The sequence below is a fragment of the Gopherus flavomarginatus genome, chromosome 15, assembly GCF_025201925.1.
Source record: "Gopherus flavomarginatus isolate rGopFla2 chromosome 15, rGopFla2.mat.asm, whole genome shotgun sequence".
Classification (NCBI taxonomy): domain Eukaryota; kingdom Metazoa; phylum Chordata; order Testudines; family Testudinidae; genus Gopherus; species Gopherus flavomarginatus.
In genome coordinates, this window is record NC_066631.1 from 24,714,860 (window position 1) to 24,733,852 (window position 18,993).

General features: G+C 47.5%; 1 protein-coding gene across 12 annotated transcripts in view; it reads left to right on the top strand.

The window, feature by feature from the left end:
- The window catches only part of NCOR2 (nuclear receptor corepressor 2), a 403,768-nt gene that overhangs the window by 98,869 nt on the left and 285,906 nt on the right, over positions 1 to 18,993 (top strand). For all 12 annotated transcript variants that reach the window (XM_050923437.1, XM_050923442.1, XM_050923438.1 and 9 more), the window contains exon 2: positions 11,100 to 11,313. In XM_050923437.1, the coding sequence (XP_050779394.1) occupies positions 11,209 to 11,313 (105 nt within the window). In that variant the 5' untranslated portion in view covers positions 11,100 to 11,208. The remainder of the gene's footprint in view (positions 1 to 11,099; positions 11,314 to 18,993) is intronic.

The window sequence follows — 18,993 nt, forward strand, 5'->3', positions numbered from 1 at the left end:
GCCGTTTCTGGGCCTGGGAACAAGCACTGACTGGTGGGACAGCATTGTTATGCAGCTATGGGATGACAAGCCGCGACTGCAGAATTTTTGAATGCGTAAGGACACTTTCCAGGAACTGTGTAAAGAGCCTTCCCCAGCCCTGAAGTGCAGCAATATTAAAATGAGAGCTGCTCTGACAGTGGAGAAGTGAGTGGCGATAGCTCTATGGAAGCTTGCAACTCTAGACTGCTACTGGTCAGTGGGGCATCAGTTTGGAGTCAGTAAATCTACCGTGGGATCTGTTGTGATCCAAGTTTTCAGGGCCATCAACAGACTTCTGCTAAGAAGGGTAGTGACCCTGGGCAAGGTGCAGGACATAGTGGATGGTTTTGTCTCGATGGGGTTCCCTAACTGCGGTGGGGCGATAGGGATATGCATTCAGTCTATCTTGGCACCAGACCACCTTGCCAAGAGTACATAAAGCAAAAGGGGTACTTCTCAATGGTGTTGCAAGCACTGGTGGATCACAGGGGCTGTTTCACTGACATCAACGTGGAATGGTCAGGAAAAGTGCATGACCTGCGCATCTTTAGGAACACAGGTCTGTTCAGAAAACTGCAGGCAGGGACTATCTTTCCAGACTGCAGAATAACCATTGGTGATGTTGAAATGCCAGTCGCAATCCTGGTAGACCCAGCCTACCTCTTGCTCCCATGGCTCATGAAGCCGTACACAGGCAGCCTGGACAGTAGTAAGGACCAGTTCAACCATAGGCTGAGCCAGTGCAGAGTGGTGGTGGAAGTGTGCCTTTGGACGTTTGCTTACTCAGTGAAAGCAATATCCCCATTGTTATTGCTGCCTGCTGTGCGCTCCATAATATCTGTGAAACAAAGGGATAAAAGTTTGTCCTGGGCTGAGGGGGTTGAGGCACATTGCCTGGTGGCCAATTTTAAGCAGCCAGACACCAGGGCAATAAGAGAAGCGCATTGAGGGGCTCTGCCTCTCCGTGAGACTTTGAAAGCCAGTTTCAACAATGAGTCAGAGTAATGTGACGCTTCCCTCTGTTGTTCCTTACCAAAGTGTCTCCTCCATGTGTTGAATTAATAGTCTTTTTTTTTTCCTCAATGAAGTTTTATTATGCACACCAACAGAGAGACAGCAAAGAAAAGTAAGATAACTTGGGGCAAAAGGGGTGGTAACACGGGGGGTGGCGGTCCTAATGCGGTGTGCTGCAATGATGCCAGCAGAGTTAATACTGCAGTGGCGCAGGAAAGTGTCCAACCAGGGTGGACGAAATAAGGCAGCCCTTCCCAGAAACCTTCTGCAAAGGATTGCAGAGTACTTCCATGAAAGCTTTCTAGAGATCTCCATGGAGGATTCCTGGGCCATCCCCATACACAAACAGTCTTTTTTGGAGAGCACTCTCTGTGTAGCTGGAGAGGCCACTGATACCCATTACACCTACTTTTTTGTTCCGATTAAACATAAAATATGATAGCATGTAACTCCTGTAGTTGGATTTGAAATGTGTACCCACCAGAGGTGCCTTCCCGGCATCATGCTCTGCTGCCAACTGGTCCTGTGAAGGGATGGGCTCCAGGGTTGGAAACAGTTCATGGCTGTCGGGGAGAATGGATCCTCCGCTTGCCTGCCTCACCACCTCCTCCTCCTCTTCGTCAACAGTGTCGTCCTTGTTGCTCAAGGTCACCGGGGCTCCTTGGAGGTATCCGCACAGCGTTTTGGGGTAGTGGTGGCATTGCCACCAAGAATCGCATGGAGCTCCTCTTAGAAGTGGCATGTCTGTGGGGCAGAACCAGAATGACTGTTCACCTCCTTTGTCTTTTGGCATGCTTACCGAAGCTCCTTTACTTCCATGCGGCACTGCTGCGTGTCCTGGGTGTAGCCCTTCCCCTGTGCCTCACACAATCTTGGCGTAGATGTCAGCATTTCTTCTGCTGGATCAGAGCTCTGCCAGCACAGACTGTTCTCCCCACACAGCAATAAGATCCACCACCTCCTGTATACTCCATGCTGAAGTGCGTTTGCAGCTTTGAGGCCCCCTGATCAGCTGTGCTGGTGAGCTCGCCATGCTGATCAAACACGAAATGAAAAATCAAAAGTTCCCAGGTCTTTAACAGGAGAGCAGCTGTTTCTTGTGTACTGGCTGATGTGCAGTGGAGTTGAAAGTGCTCTCCAGAGCGATCACAGCGGAGCACTGTGGGACGACACTGGAGGCCAATTCATTCGAATTACTCCCCGCAGTGTCTGCACTATCCCCATGTCGACCTATGAATGTCGAATCAAGTGCTATGGCTCTCACTGAGAGGGAGTACAGAAGTTGACTTTATAGGCCACTTAGGTTGGCGGAAGGGACTTGGTAGTGTAGACACATACATTTATTTGATCGACTTAAGTCGACCTAAATTTGTAGTGTAGACCAAGCCGCAGCTGGAAAAATTTAAAAGGAGCGATGTTGGCTAAAATCCCTGTTTGCTGCTTTCTGTAGTGATGTGTTGGTAGAGTTGCCATCTTTCACTGTGGAACATAACCATTTCATCATGAAGTTGCGGCACAATGGGAAAAAAAAATTTAATCTGGTAGTTAGAGCTGGGACAACTGGCTTCTTTTCCTAAGTGTGTCTGACATGCTGCATGATCTCGGGTTAAGTCCTGTTTGTCAGTTTCTTGTAAATGTTAGCATTGCTGCCAATATATAAACCAGATTTTCGGAATGGAAATAGGGTGCATCTGAGAAGTGGTCCCATATAACCTGATTGCTCTTGAGAGATGCCTATATTTATTAGTTACAAAAAAAGACACTGGTATGTATGTGGTCTTCTTGAGAATAAAATCTAGATGAGGCTCAGCTGAGACTGTCTTGACCTTAGTAGCATTTATGGACCCCGACTCCAGGAGCGGCGCCAGGGTTTCTGAAGCCCTAGGCGGACGTCCATTTCGCCGCCCCCCGCAGCCCCGGTGGACCTACCGCAGTCATGCCAGCGGACGGTCCGCTACTGGAAAGGCTCTGGTGGAGGTGCCGCAGTGATGCCGGCGGGCGGTCCGCTGGTCTAAAGGCTCCGGTGGACCTGCTGCAGGCATGACTGCAGTAGGTCCACCAGACCCGCGTGCCGCCCGCCCCCCCCGCCCCCCAGCAAAATAGCGCCCCTCAAAAATTCTGGCGCCTTAGACCATTGCCTAGGTCACCTAAATGGTAGCGCCGGCCCTGCCTGACTCAGTACCCTTGCTTAAGATTTGAAAGACTCCAAAGTGCCTGATGCATTAACTGCGTCCTTGGGAGATCTGAGTTGCAACTTGGCAAGCACACGATGCAGCAAGAAAGAACTGGACATGAAAACTGACTGCTCCATGCGCTTTCAGACCACTGTCAAGAGAAGAAAATGGGATGAGGTTTTTATTTAATAGGCAAATATGTTGGGAAAGCCCCACAGCAATTGTTGTTTATGGTTTCCTATTTCCTGATTTCGCAGTTGAGCTAGCCATTGTGGTGTTGTCTCTTAAGGCAAAAGCTCAACCTCCCAAACACCCTTTGAAGTCAAAGGGATTTTTCCATGAGTTAAAAGCGCAAGACTTGTCCCTTAGCATCCCTGGCATGTCACTAAGAGAATTCCCTGCCAACAGCTCCCTTCCCTTTTATACTGGCTGGTGCTCCAGATGGAGCATCTCTTTTGACCATGGCTGTGGCAATATCACATGGGGGGAGAGGCAGCCTCTGATAGGCAGTTCATCTTCAAAGTCCTTTGTAAACATTGCTCAGTTAATGTGATGTTATCCCATTACAGGAGCGGCTCTCAACCTTTCAGACTACCATACCCCTTTCAGAAGTCTGATTTGTGTTGCGTACCCCCAAGTTTCACCTCACTTAAAAACTACTTGCTTACAAACTCAGAGAAATACAAAAGTGGTCACACCACACTATTCCTGAAAAATTGCCTTACTTTCTCATTTTTACCATATAATTATAAAATAAATCAATTGGAATATAAATCTTGTACTTCCATTTCAGTGTATAGTATATCGAGCAGTATAAACATTTCATTTTATGACATTCTAGTTTGTACTGACTTTGCTCGTGCTTTTTATGTAGCCTGTTGTAAAACTAGGCAACTGGATGGGTTGATGTCCCCTCAGGAATACCTCTGTGTACTCACCCCTGGCTGAGAACCACTGCATTATACTAATGGGGAAATGAAGTTGGGAGAGGTCCCTGTTCCTACCCCAAAAGTACTTTATAATAGCGATCCACAACACCATGCCTTAGAAAAATAATATTGCAGTGTTTACGTTGAGTATGGCAGGGCGTGGTATGTGGTGATTTTAAGTAAAGGCACAGAACAATTAATATTCAGTTGCCCTGGGTCCTAGTTCCATGCTTTGGTCACTAGATCATACTGTCACTCAGCTGTCCTGGATCAGGGCTTCTGATCCTCCTTGTTTGCAGTAAGCTCTGGGATCTGTCCATGGTTATTGCTCTGTACTGCAGCAGGGCCCTCGCATGATGAAGGTGGTGGTATTGCCGTTTTTAGTTTGTTCTATATTTCAAAGGGAGAAGGTAGGCTTCAGCTTTTTTTGGCAATTAAATGGGCAAATGCAGAGGCCAGACCCAGGGGTGGCTCCAAGCACCAGCGCTGCAAGCGTGTGCCTGGAGCAGCAAGCCATGGGGGACGGCCTGCTGGTTGCTGTGAGGGCATCAGGCAGGCGGCTTTCGGCGGCACGCCTGTGGGAGGTCCGCCGTTCCCGCAGCTTCAGCATCAATTTGGCGGGGACACTGATGGCGCGGCACTGGTGGACCGCCTGCAGGTGCGCTACCGAATCCACTTGACCAGCAGACTGCCTGCAGGTGCGCCGCCAAAAACCACCTGACTGCCGTGCTTGGGGTGGCAAAATACATAGAGCCGCTGCTGGCCAGACCTGGTGGTGTTTTCACTTTCCATACTCTTCTCTTAGGGGCTATGAATAAAAATACCTTTTAAAAGTGAAAAACATGTACGTAAACCCCTGCAGGTGCCCCCTTATGGATAAAATAAATGCTTTTTCATGCCTATCATATGCATCTTTTGGTCAGCCTTGATTTTTTCATATTCTCTGCATGTGTTTTTAATGTCTAACCCACAAGGCTCTGTTCCTGTTGAATGTTTGTTTGTTTATTATACCCTCTGTGTTACCTTTGTTTGGGTGTTTTTTTGTTGTGCATACAGCCCTAGGTTTATGCCAGCCAGCTTTTCAATCCAAAGGATAGAGTAGCTACATTACACGTACATATTTTGTCTATAATGTTGACTGTCTTCCAAGGAAATTTCATGCACGTATTGAATAAACAGATCCATTATCATTTCATCATGCAGGGTTTTTTACAAACCTCTCTAAACACACTTCATTGTACCTCAATTATTTCTTCATGCACTAGTCTTTAAAGGAAAACATCAGTCATGATTCTAACCTGTTCAGGATCTGGTTTTGATCACTGGATGTAGAAGTACAGTGACTGCACTAATGACATTACAGGCTGTGGAAGGTATGACCACTATATGTTGTGTTCAGCTGGGAAACACAGCCACGTCGTTTCATAGTAGGAAGTGCGGATTCCTGTGAGGGGAGCACTCTTAGGTTTTTTAAGAAACAGAGCATTCTGTGATCCTTATTTCAGTTCATCTTTGCTTTAAAAAGTTTGAGAACTTATGGAGCACACCTTAATTGAAGGATCTCAAAAGACATTTACAAATGTAAAGAAATTGGCATCCCTTGTAAGGTGGGTGGGTCTTACTAGACTTATCTTGTGGATGGATAAACCGAGGCACAGAGTGATTAATAGGTTTACCCAAATGCACATAATGTGTCAGGGACAGGAATATACCCCAGCGGCGAGGGAGGGAGGAGCCTGGGGCCAGACTGGGAACGGAGCCGAGGCTGGAGGTGGGGCCAGGGATGGGAGTGGAGCCGCAGCTGGGCTGTGGTGAGAACAGGCAGTTAGCCATGGATGGAGCCAGAGCAGAGTTGGGGGCAAAGTGGGGCTAGGTGGCACTCCCTCTCTGCCCCTGGTGGGGGCTGGTCTGGGCCCTGCTGCACCCCCCTTGGAAAGCGCACACCACAGTTTGGGGACCACTGATGTAATCAAAGCTGGCTCTTCTTTGCCATGCACCTGCAGCCATGAGGATCTCCGCACTGCCCTCCGAATGCAGTGGCGCATGGCCTTTTCGTTGTACGCGGGAGTTTCAGCATCGGAACAGGGGCATAATTCTGCTGATTCTGCCAAACGGGTGCATGTAAATGGATGCAGGAGACTTTTTAAACTGAAGCTGCCCATTGCGCAGCTCTGCCATCATACTCCTGTGCCAGACATGGCTGCAAACTTCCACTCTCCGCTGTTTCTAATCAGAGGTTGTAAATCTATCCCAACCTAAAGCCTTAATGGCTATTGCAAGTCTGCGGCTAAAATGGTCCCTAATGGAGGCTGGAAGTACGAGAGAGAAATACTTTTCTTGTGAGACAATGTCTGCTCTAGGTCAAAATCAGGAGAGACCACGGTAATCTAATGGTTTGGTCTGAAAGGCTGGGATGCTAGCTGCATGGGGTAAATTGATTTCCCTTTCCATTTTGCTGCCATTCGGTGTGTGTGACACTCTCCTCAGAGAGTCCAGAACCGTAAGCCCCTGTTACTCCTTTGCCTTTGCCAGCGAGAGCTGGGCTGCGGCTTAACTGTGTGTTCGCTCCCCATCTGTCTGTCTGGCCAACAGACACGAGACTCTGCTCGCCTTAACATTAACCAGCCTTAGGAAGGGGTGAGCCCCACTTCCCCAGTCAGTCCCTCTCACTGGATACTCACAGAAGGCAGTAAGTTTGCTGCCTCCAAAGAGGCAGTGTGTACACCAGCTGGTTCGGTTAGCTAGGGACTTGCTCTGTACCCAGTATAGCAGCACGGACGTCTACTTTAGAGTAAAACTAAGAATACGTTTATTAACAAAGAACAGAGATTGCGTGATACTAAGCAGGGAACGCTGAGACAGAAAAAGGTTACAGACAAAACAAAACATCCTTTCTAGTGACCAAAAACTTACTTCTAGCAAGCTATAGCATTGCCTAAAACAGTTTGTCCTGCCTTACAGGCCAAGAGGATCCACCATGCCCAGTGTCAGAGAGCACTGTTCTCTGGGTCCCCTAAGTGATTGATGGATCACCTAGAATGTCTTTTTGCTCCCCTTCAGGTTTTCCAGCTCCATGGCCTTTGTCTCAAGGGCCAGGAAAACCGTCTGATGGTGCAGATGCTGTCCCCCAGTGTGCTCACTAAACTGCTTCCCCCTCAGCTTGTTAGCTTGGTTATTTTGTTTACGTGATACGTAAATGTTCTTCCGTTGCCCTCTTCAGGCAGGTTAATACCTTTGTCTAGGGCAGAGTTGGTCGACCCATTCCCTCCCAAGCACAAAAGCATAACAATGAATTCCCTAAGGTACGTAGTACCCAACGTATAGGGAAGTTCAGCAACAGTGCACAGGCAAACTTGAAATGTTTTTAAGGGTGATCACTAGGGCGCTGTGTTAAAATCCAGCACGCTGCATCATCCCAGTTGGTGCTGAGTTTTAAAGTTGGTTTAAACTTTTGATTTGATTGGCAAAAATCATCCCATTTCTTTAATACAGGCAGCTGTGGTGGCATTGAGCAATCCACCTGTTGAGCCAGCGTGGCTTTGAGTGAAACAGTTGATGTACTGAAAGCCACTAACGGCGCAAGGCCCCCTGAAGCCTGCAATGCATTTGTCTGCATTAACTCTTTGGAGGCTGCAAACATAGGTGACTGAGTTTGAATCAGTTGCTAGGAAAGGATCTTAAATTTCGATGGGGACTTTTATCCCAACAAGCTTTATGAATTCTTCTGGGGGTACATCGTGGCAAGCCCGGTGAAGTCAGTGAGGGTTGCCCAGGTCTGAATGGGGCAAAATGTGGTGACCCAGATGCACCCATGCAAGGAATTCTTTCTGCCTTGGAGGTTGCTGCGTTTCAGTGGTGGGTGAAGGAATGGGCTGTTTAACAGTGCAGCAGGAATGCTGCATATTTGATTAGGACAGGGAGTGAAAACTAGCACGGCATCCGGTCGGAACAGCAAGGGGCAGTTAGAATGGAAGTATAAATAAATGACGGCTGCCATTCGGGTGTTAAAATTCCCCCTTGGTCTGCAGGGGAATTTTCCTCTCCTGCAGGATGAGTTCCGTTGAATAGCATTGAGTTCCTGGACAGTAAAGTTGTCTCCCTTCGTGTGGGAGGGGTGGGAATTTAAGGTTCCAGATGTCTTTATAGGACAAGGGTTGCAGGTCAACTTTTTCTTCTGTGAGTGCAGCAGGATGCTGGGAGGAGAGAAGAGAACCAGCCCCCCTTTGCTGTGGGTTAGTGAGCTGCTGGTGTGCAAGGCAGGGTGTTCCTCACCAGTTAGAGCAGGGCATTTGGCAGTCGAGACTCCTGGCTTCTCTTCCTGATTCTGCATTTCCGTGAGGCCTTGGCAACTGTCTGTGTGTTTGTTCTCCACCTTCCCCCCAGGTTTCTGTAGAATTCCCACTTATTAAGGGAGTTGGGGGGACCTCTGAGGGCTGTAGATGATTGTTGTTCATAGCAACGCTCACCTGTAAGAACGCCTCCCCCCCCCAAATCTGGTCATTGCTTGGCCACTGATTCTTGGCAGCAGATTCTTTCTGCGACTCACAGTTGTGGTGACAGCGGGAATGTCAGGCGCTTCTAGCCAGCGAGGCAGTTTGATCAGTGCACCAGCTAGCACACTGGTGGTCACTGGCTGTTTTGAGGTCAGCTCCAACTGGCATCCATTTGTGATGGATGCCTGGAAATGGGCAAACAACCGAGGCAGAGGCATTCCCGTGACCTTGTATCTGCCTGCAGCAGATAGCAAAGCGGTTTATTGTTGGGGCCGATCTGCGGTCCTAAGGAGAAAAAGCAACTTCCTCTCCTCTCCCCTTCTCCCCACTGCTTTTTATTAATTTTTTTTGTGCGTGCTAACTGCTGTTGTGGTTGAAACAGATCCTGGGTTGGGCGTGCAGTGCTCTTGTCTCTAGCAGTGGCCAGGAGTGGTTTGAAAGGGGCTGAGCTGCCACGTACAGTGCTGTAAATGTTCTGTGCTGCTCCTTGTGTGTGGGTGACAGGCATCTACTCTCAAAACCCTAGGCACAAATGAATACCCCAGCTGAGACCTAGGTGTCTTAGGGTGAGGCTTAGTATGTGCGGAGATGGGTAGGAATAACACTTGGATTTCTTTTGCACGTAAATGAACTGCAGTTCTGCACGGAAAGGATTCACCGCTGCGATGGCAATGTTTGCTGAATCCAGGGAGCAGTGGAAATTTATGCTTTGTATAGTTAACAGTTAATACGGGAATAATGCTTAATGCCTCTTAAACGGCCGGTAATAGAGGGCAGCATTAAGACATTAGTTACTTTGAATTGAAATCCTGACAAAGCGGGGCTTACAAACCTCTCCAAGCAAACCGCTTAAACTGACTATCAAAATCAACAACTTGTAAATCTCTCTTTTTCCGGGGTGGGGAGGGGAGGACTGTCTCACTGGTTGGGTTTTTTTCATTGTGGCTGAAAAAGGAAGTGGAACATCTGAGATTCTGTTCAAGAGGTGGGTGACTGGAATGCTTGTGAAAATACACCCAGTGCTGTAGTGGATTCCCTGGTATTTGATACGGGTCCCAGTGACTTAGATCAAAGGTGTGTGTGGTGTTCATGTAATGTTTACGTAGCTCCGTCGTTCGTGAAGCACTTTAAAAGAGAATGAAAGGCATGGCCTTCCTGCAAACACGAATCTGAGCGCTACTGTTGAGTTCTCTGGGACGCCTCCCTTGCGTAGGGGTGCGCCCATGGGAACGTGCTTGCAGCATCAGGGCTTGTATCTGATGGACACAAACAGGATAATGGCATCCAAAGAAGCATGTGGAAAGAAAAGTGAGTGTGAACTATGGGTAACTAGAGATGTAAATATCGTTTAAAAAGTTAACCAGTTAAATGATTACCATTCTATCGTTTACCTGGTTAACCGATTAAAGGGAGTCGGGGTGGGGCTGCTCCGGCCAGCGGGCTTGGGGCTGGGGCTGCTCTTGGGGTCAACCGGTCTGGCCCGGGGCTACTGTTCTGCCCGGCCGGCTGCTTGGGTCATTCGGCTTGCACCGTCCGGGACTGCAGCTGGGAGTGGCCAGCAGGGGCTCCTCCAGCCCACCCAGGGCTGAGGGTTAATGGTTAGGCTGGGTTAACCGGTAAGGTTAATACTTACCAGCTAGCCGTTTACTATTTTACATTCCTATGGGTAACAACAAATCAAGGTGGCCCACCGCATATACTGTATTTAGAGCTTGAAATCCTAGTTTGTTTTAAATGGATGATCAGGATGGTGCTAGAATGGAGGCAGTGAAAGAAGTGAGTGAGTTTTAACGAGGGATTTGAAGGCTGAGAATGGACTTGAGAGGTAGGAATGACAATGTGATCTTGTCCATCTCCCAACGGCTCATGAACAAAACATGTTCTCCAGTGTTTTCCCAGTCAAGTCTGAAATGACTCAGAGTTCCCACCAGTTCCCCATAGACTCTGTTCTTGACAGCTCAGCCTCTATTTTCAGTTCCTTTCAGCCCATTTACACATTTTTACAGTGGCTGCCTCCTGCTGGGAATGAAGTTAACACGTCAGTCTCCACCAGTGGGAGCAGGTCACGTCCCACCAATACTTGGATGTTTTGAGACGTAGGCCTGATCCATGCAGGCAGAATGTTGTTATAGTCAATGGAACCCAAGCAAGCTGACTGCATGGATCTGTTTGCAGGATCAAAGTTGTGCCTTGTTAATATTTTGTCAGGTGCTGCGTACCACGGTGATGTGCTCAGTGGAAATGCCTCTGGAGAAATCAATAAAAATAAACTCTTATTTGGGCTTTTGTACGGTTGGAATGTTCCTTGGTTAAAGGAACAAGGCCGTCATGCTCTGATATGAAGAAAAGTCCTTTTAAGAAAATATAAGGCAGTGAGGTTTTAGAAACCATTTGTGGCTTGATTTTGTTGTTTAGCTGGACTGTGGTTTGAGCAAGTTTTAATCTTCTGCTTTCCTGTTTCCTTGCAGTTGTAGGGTGACGTGGCCAACAGGCGAATAATGAAGAGGAGCTTTTGGATTTCCTAGTTCTTCGAGACGGAGATTCAAAGGAGACGAACCTCCCATCTGCTGCTTTGCCATGTCTGGATCTGCTCAGCCCGTGACACAGAACTGGCGAGCCACCGAGCCGCGCTATCCCCCTCACGCCATGTCCTATCCTGTTCAGATCAGTCGGACACATGCGGTAAGGCAGACCTCTTACTTCCCTCGGGACAGGCATAGGATTGCGTGGCCCTGTTGCTAGGGACAGTGATTTGCATTTAATGGCTTCAACGGACATGGGGTGTCGAAGAGAATCGAAGCACACTTCCGTCTCTGCTAATGGCATTTCTTCTTTCGTCTCTCTTCTCCATCCTCAGGGTGGCTATAAATTCTCCCCCTCTCCAACCTACTTAGCCACCTGCCTCAGTGCTGCTCAGTGCTCCAGTTCATGGCTGTACTCTCAGAAGCTTGGTGGGTCACTTGTCCCAGAGAGAACACAATGGGTTAAAAGAACACGAGCTGGTGTTGGGAGTGGAGGGGAAGTGCGGTTAACCGCATGTGTAGAGTTCAAGGACTCTGCCTCTGTCCCTTTCTGGCTTGGCTTTTACAGTATGTGCTGAATCATGAGGTGGCTGGCATCCTTCCCTGAATGCCAACGTATCGCTTCCCAGCAAGCATGGCCCTCCGCGCTCACGTTTGTTTGAGAGCTCTTGTGATTTCCTCCAGGGCAGGCAGGCAACCATGCCAAGGGGGCTGCCATCTAATAAACCTACTGTTTGCTTTTCAGTCAGGTAGCCAAGACCCCTCTCTTTGTAGGGCTTCTGGCTTGGGGGGGATGTTGCATATTGTGTTGGTGAAAGAGAGGGGAATCCGTGCTTTTTTTTTTTAAACAAACAATCCTCCCCCCCTCCCCCCTCCACAAACTCTTACGTTTTTATCTTCACCTGTAGATGAAAGGTCTTGTCGTCTGTTAGACTGGGGAATAAACTGAGGCAAGGAATGTACTCAAGGATCAAAGTCTGGACTCCTGCCTCTGAGTCCCTGCCTGCTCTATCCACTAGACCGCACTGCCCAGTCACTCCAAAACTCTCACTTGCCCTCATGGGGCACACTGGAGGATTGGAAAGTCATCTGGGATAGCCATGTCTGACACAGAGGGAAGCAGGCTGGGTTTTTGGGCTCAACCCAGAGTGGTGAGGGAGTGTGGGAGAATCTAGGCTATGCCCCGAAGAAGCTGTTTGCATGTGAATCAGTTGTCCTTTCTTAGTGGTGTTTGCTAGCAAAGCTGTTTTTCCTAATCCTGTTATCCAGAAGCCGTGCAAGACAGTGCTTCTATTTGATGACTCAGAGCTCGGAAGGGTTAACCTGTCCAAATCCCACTGCTCTGTACTGTTACCCCCACCCCGGCTCATCTTCCTGGATCTTTGAATGTTTGAGATTTAAGATCGAAATGGAAGAGACTTTCCATAGCGGAACAGCTTCCATCAGCACAAGCTGCTTCAACACATCTGATTAGGTGTCGGAGCATAGAACATACTTGTCAGGGTACTCTTTGGAGCCAGCACCTTGGTGAGTCGTAGCAAGTCGAGCACAGTTTTTATAACATGTTTAGTGCAGACAGGACGAGGTGAACTCGTTTCGGGGTTAGATTTGTAACAGGGAATCCTGTTGAACTGCAAAATCCCCGTTGTGATCGTGTGAAAGGCCTGACTCGAAAGGCTCCAAATTCAGGAAATGTTGATGCGAGGCTGAAATTCCCCCACTCTGCTGCTGCTCAGTAGCACAGCACCCATGGGAGTGTCTGGGAGGGGGTGGGGGTCGGGAAAGCCCTGCGGTAGAAAGCCAAGTAAGGTGAGGGGAAAGGATGAGGTTTTGGCTCCATTTCTTTGCTCGCAGGGGTTGCTTGGGGCCTTTCTCCTGCCCTCATTGACATTCCACAAGGAGGCTTTTTGTCCTAGGTAACCAAGAGACACTTGTGAGTCTCGGCACGGTTCTCCCTTCTGCGTGCGCTGTATGGGGGGCACGTGAGGGGCTCAGCGCTCTCACTTCCCTGCTGGCCCATGGAAAGTACACTGGGCCTTGACGAACTGGTGCTCTTAGCCTTCCAGCTCAGCTCCCACCCTCCTCGCATACTTGCGTGTATTCCTCCACAGCTTGGAAGCATCCTAGTGTCAAGTCCTACTGTAGCTGGTGGAGAGCAGGAGAAGGGAAACCCTTTTGGCTGGTGGGGTCCCCCCCTGCAGTATCTCCCCAGTCCTCAGGGGAATTTTGGGTCCTGCTCATTGGGTGGCTTCCTGCCAGTTTGCTGCTGATGCGGGGTGATCATGAGCCTGCCAGGCAGGCTCAGTAGCACTTCTGCCTGGGCTGCAGCTCCTTATCCTAACCTTTGCTGATCAACTGATTAGCCACAGGTGGGGAAGGAGCTTCTCTGTCCCTGGATCCCCTTATTGGCTGTGGTAGTGTGTGGTTTATGTGCCCCAGTACAGCGCCATTTCACAAGGATGCTGTGTGCATTGGAATGAAGGGGCAAATTCTGTCCTGATCAGAAACTAGGCATGAGGGTGGAGGCTTGGGGAGTGGGGGCCAGAGAAACATGCCAGGTTTGCAATCGTTTCAGAGCCACTTTGAGGGTGACCCCCAGAAATGAGCGAATGCTCAGGGATGTGGGTTCGACTTCTTATATCTTCCAAACCAGCTTTGCTTTCCCTTATGTGGCACCATCTAATAAAGTGAAACCAACCAGTTGTGTTGGATGCAAGCTGAAACATGAGTGCTCGATTTTTTTTTCCAGCCTGCCCTTCCTCGCCGGCTGGCGTGAATGCTGTTTTTATTTCGCTGAGTTAACGTTGGAGCGGTTTGCTGGCGCAGCTTCTAAAGGCTATTGTTACAGCCGGATTAAATCTTCCAGAGTTATGTGATACCGCCGAGGTATTTAGGAGCTGGAGAGACCTTTGTTTGAGGCTGCAGATGGGAACCCAAAAGGATCATCTCCTACTTACTGAAAACAGAGCAATCTTTCCTCCTTTTCCCACCCACGCAGCCTTCACCATGGTCCCCTCAAGGCTACCTTGTCTCCCTTAATAAGGTGGAGGGTGGGGCATTTCTTAGAAACCTCTCCGTGTGTGATCTCCTTGTGCTCTGCAAAGGTATATCTCTTCCTTGCCAGAGCTGGCACCTGACCATGGCGGCAGAGACAGAGCTCATCTCTGGTGGGGACTATTGGGGAGGGAAGATGCAGCTGATTGCTTTGCTTTGAAGTTGCTTTGTAGTGTCATACTAACCCCAGCTTAGAGCTTGCTTGCATGTCTCGGTCAGGTCACTTTTGTCATGGGCTGGCTGTGTAGCAGGAACTAATTTGGAAGGATATGGCGGAGGAACAAACCTGTCCTGGTGCTAATAAGTGTCCGCTTTTAATGATATTTTGATTCAGGTTTGCTACTTCCTATGACATATTTTGCAAGAGCATGGTCCTAGCCCTATGTAAATTCATAACTTAGTCTGCCTGCAAACTGTATTTTTGATTACATTGGTAGGGACTGTTTGTTTCTTACGTTTGTACGGTGTTTAGCACTACAGTGCTCGAACGTCTAGGTGTAACCATAATACAAGTAAATCCATAGCTTTGTCTGTTTGGTGGTGGTCCTGCAGTCACACACCTTGACCCCATATCTGCTGTTGAAAACAGCCTTGTAGAAACAGTGTGAAGGTTCAGAAATTAGCCTTAAAATTGTTTGAGGCTCAGAGGAACTTCCCCAGGAAGAGAGATTTGAAACATTGTGGCTGTTTTGTTTAAAAATGAGGCAAATAAAAGAGGACCTGATGATAAAATCTTGCCGAACAATGAGTGGTAGAGAGAAGGTAAATGTGGCACTTCTGTTTGCCTTTTTCATGATGCAAAAACAAGGGCACAAAAACAGAACTTAAAAAGTTAAAAAAAGGCTACATATTTTATGGGTATCTTGTGGAACTCATTGCCACAAGGTAGCATTAAGACCATGAGTTCAGAATTTGAAAGAGCACTGGACATTTATATGCCTAATGAGAACGTGCAGAGTTGTCTTAGTAAGCATTTAAGGAAAAGGAACAGCCCCCCTGCCTGCCATCTCCCCCCCAATTTGGAAAGGACATAAATCCTCATGCTTCAGAGTATAAACGAACCTCTAATACGTGGGGTTAAGAAGAAATTCCCTGTATAGGTAGGTAGGTTATTCTGTCATAGTGCACTTCAGAATTTTCCACCCTCCTGGGAAGCATCTGGTACTGGCCACTGTCAGAGACCGGATGCCCGGTGTGCCCCACCGGTCTGGTATGTTATACCATCCCCGTATAGCTCAGTTTTGCTTTATTTGAAATAAATTATATGCAGTCTCTGTAGATGTGTGGGTGCTCTTAATGGGAATGGCAAAAGCTGTTCCTTTTTTAAGGCCAGATTGGGCAATGGTGATTTTCTGAAAACAGCTGTGTAAACTGTTCCTCCCTTTGCTCCCAAGTGCACTGAATCATTGTGGACCAAGTGAATGGGGACAGCAGAGCATTTTCCACGTTAATGATGGGCTGGAGCAGCATAATATATGGATGTGTTGTCAATTGCTGTCTTGCCCAGCCCCTGGATGGAGGGATTGCTTATTGAACGTTCCGTGACCTTTAGCTAAAGGTGAAAATGCATATTACTTGTATGCTTAACCTTCTAATGTGTCATGAGCTCCTGCTCTCTCAAAGGAAACCTCAGCATAAGCAGTTTTCATTTTCCATCAACCTGCAGATATTTTCTGTAAACAGATCAATTAGAACATAAGAACGGCCCTGCTGAGTCAGACCAATGGTCCACCTAGCCCAGTATCCTGTCTTCTGACAGTGGCCAGTGCCAGATGCTTCAGAGGGAATGAACAGAAGGCGGCAGTTTGAGTGGTCCATCCCCTGTCATCCAGTCTCAGTTTCTGGCAAATTTCCATTCATAGCCTTGCCTCCATCCTTCACTATAAAGCCTCATGTAATCTGTAGGCAATGGGGTGGGAAGGGTTCCCCCCATTCATATATTGAATTTCCTGTGGTGTCCTCCTTAATCATCATAATTCACCAGCGCATGCCCTGCCGTGTCATTGCTGTAGGAATGATTAGGACCTGGGCAGGAGTGAGGGAACCTGCATGGTAGGACTAGCAGAAGGGAGGTTTAGGCATTCTGAGAGACACGGTCTGTTGCAGGCATTGGCAGGAAATATCAGGCAGCCCCAGCATTGCACATTGGTTTACTTTATGGAGATTTTAACTTCGCTTGTGTGCGTGGGAATTTAGCTCTCTCAAGAGTTGCTAGCTGATGAGTCATGAAGAATGAAAGCTCCTCTCCACAGAACAGGTGGCTCAGTATGAGCTTCCCACAAGCTGCCCTGCAAACGATCCTTTCTCTGGAGGGACAACTTCTGACGAGACTGCAATTTTATGAGGGAGACTTCAGCTGCTCTTATTTGTAACCACTGAGCTTAATTTTCAAACAAGCACCTCCGTGCTTTCTTTCATGCTGCCCCTCACGCTTGGGAGGCTCCCCAGTAACATCCACAAAGCTACTTTGTTGTCCTACTTTGGATTTCTCCTTAAAACTCTCCTTTGCTGCGTGATGCCTGCAAACCTTGGCAATGGTTAGGCTCCTGGTGTGCTGAGAACACAGCCTACCGTGCTGACTGATAGCATCTTGTTTCCTTGTGCTCCCCTGTCTCCGTCTGTTGTTTTACACTTAGATTGTAAACCCTTTTTGTTCTGTGTTTGTACAGAGCCTAGCACAATAGGGTCCTGATCCATCGCCAGGGCCCCTAGGCACCACTGCAAAACAACAATAAGTAAGGCTGATATCAGCTTGATTTTTTGCACCTAGCAAGTCAGTGGCAAAACTCCTGTTGATTTTAGTAAGTGCAGGATCTGGTCCATGACCCTCTGCGCAGTGGCTGAGCACATGACGTCGCCACCCCTTGTCAAAGGTTACCCTTTGTGAGGCTAGTGTTCTAGAACCACAGTTCTGTATCTCTAGCGAGCTAGCCCATTAGCTGCTTAATCAACAACTCCCTCACTACAAGTGCCTGATCCTTAGGGTCTGAGACCATCCTATTTTGGGGAAGTCCCATGGCCTGTGTTATACAGGAGGTCTGACTAGATGATCACAATGGTCCCTCCTGGCCTTGGCCTCTATGAATCTATCCCAGACATGTCCCTTAGACACGGCACTCATTCGGTGCTGACCTGCTAGTTTAGCAGGCTGTCAGAAGTTACCTTCAAACCCAATCAAGCAAAATCAAGTTGATTTGATAAGTATATGCTAGCATGTGGATATGAATAGTTGGAGAGGATCAGAGAAGTTAAATGGGGAATTAACTAACTGCTTCCCTGCTGAAAAGGAATGTAATGTAACAAATCAAAAAGTCTACAGGTTGATCTATGCACACCTTTGCCTGAAACAACAAACTTGGTTGTAATTCTCACTGCTAGCTATTTTGAGGCGAAGAAGTGTGTACACTCTTATTTTGGATTAAGAGTGCCTTATTTTGATTTAAGTTGTTGCAATTTATTTATTTAGTTATTTTCTTTACTGATTTTAAGTTAAATCACAATAGGATGCTCAAAATCTGAAACAAGTGTCCACACCGGGAGTTGCACCAAAATAGCTAAGGATGCGAATTACAAGTTGTTGCTTCAGTGTGTGTCGAACCCGCCGTAAAGGAAAGTGTTTGGCCATGATGATGTAGTTGGTCTGTCAGCATTTTGTTACTTGCTCAGACACTAAAACACGGCTGGGAAAGTCGTGAGCTCTTCAGGTTCTTCCGTTGGCTTTGAGCTTCCAAACTGAAATGCCGGTTAGCATGGATCAGAAAAAAAATGGTTCATCTCAAGTGTTAATTTCATCTGTATTAATAAAGGCAGTTATAATACATTACTGCACAACCAACCTAAACAGAACTGTTTGTTCTGATATGTATCCTTCATTGTTGTTGGCAAATCCATCAGGACAATCTTGATCAGTCTGACTCTCATTAATCCTTAAGGGAGGCTGTATTTAGACAATCTGCTTCATAAACTGGCCCATGTGGTAGCACTATCCCCTTAGAGCAGGGGTTAATCAATAGGCAGGCCACAGGCCAAATCTGGACTGTCAGATGCTTTTGAATGAACCCTCAGATCTTTTTATTTACTACTTATAATAATTATTTTTTGTATTATTTTCTCTGGGGTCTGGACTTGACTATATGTCATGACCAAGAAATTTGGACCGTGACAAAAAATAATCAATTATCCCTGCCTTAGAGTATTTCTATAGCAGATCTCCTCGGCTAGGCAGGGTCAGCCTGAGCGTCATTCAAATGTTGTAGTGGGTGATATAGCAGGGAGTGCTGCTCAGAGTTAATACTGAATCAGTGCCCCAGTGCGAGGTTATAAGGACATCATGATGCTGGAGGTTCTCTTCACGGGGGAGGCATAAAACCGTGAGGTCCTGACCTCTCATGATCGTTAAAGATCCCTGTCAGTTCTCCGAACAACAAGGGTGTTAATCTTGGTGTTCTGACCAAAATCCAACTAGGGTAATTATGCTCTTCCTACTTAAAGTTCTCCCAGTAGTTTTGAACTGGGCAAGTTAACCCAGATGGTCTATCCTGAAAAACTGTTGCATAGAGATGTATGTTGCCAGTGTGGCAGAGTTGCTATAGATGGCTACATTTTAGAGGTGGGTGAAATGATCTGTATAAAAATCGCTTTGAGATGAGTCCGTATGAAGAGTGCTTTATGCATGATAAATGTAAGGTGCTATTGATATTACTGATTCGTGGAGAGACAGTGAATAATTTTACCTCTAGACCCACAGTGCTTGACTGTATTAATTTATACTTCTGTTGCAAACTGA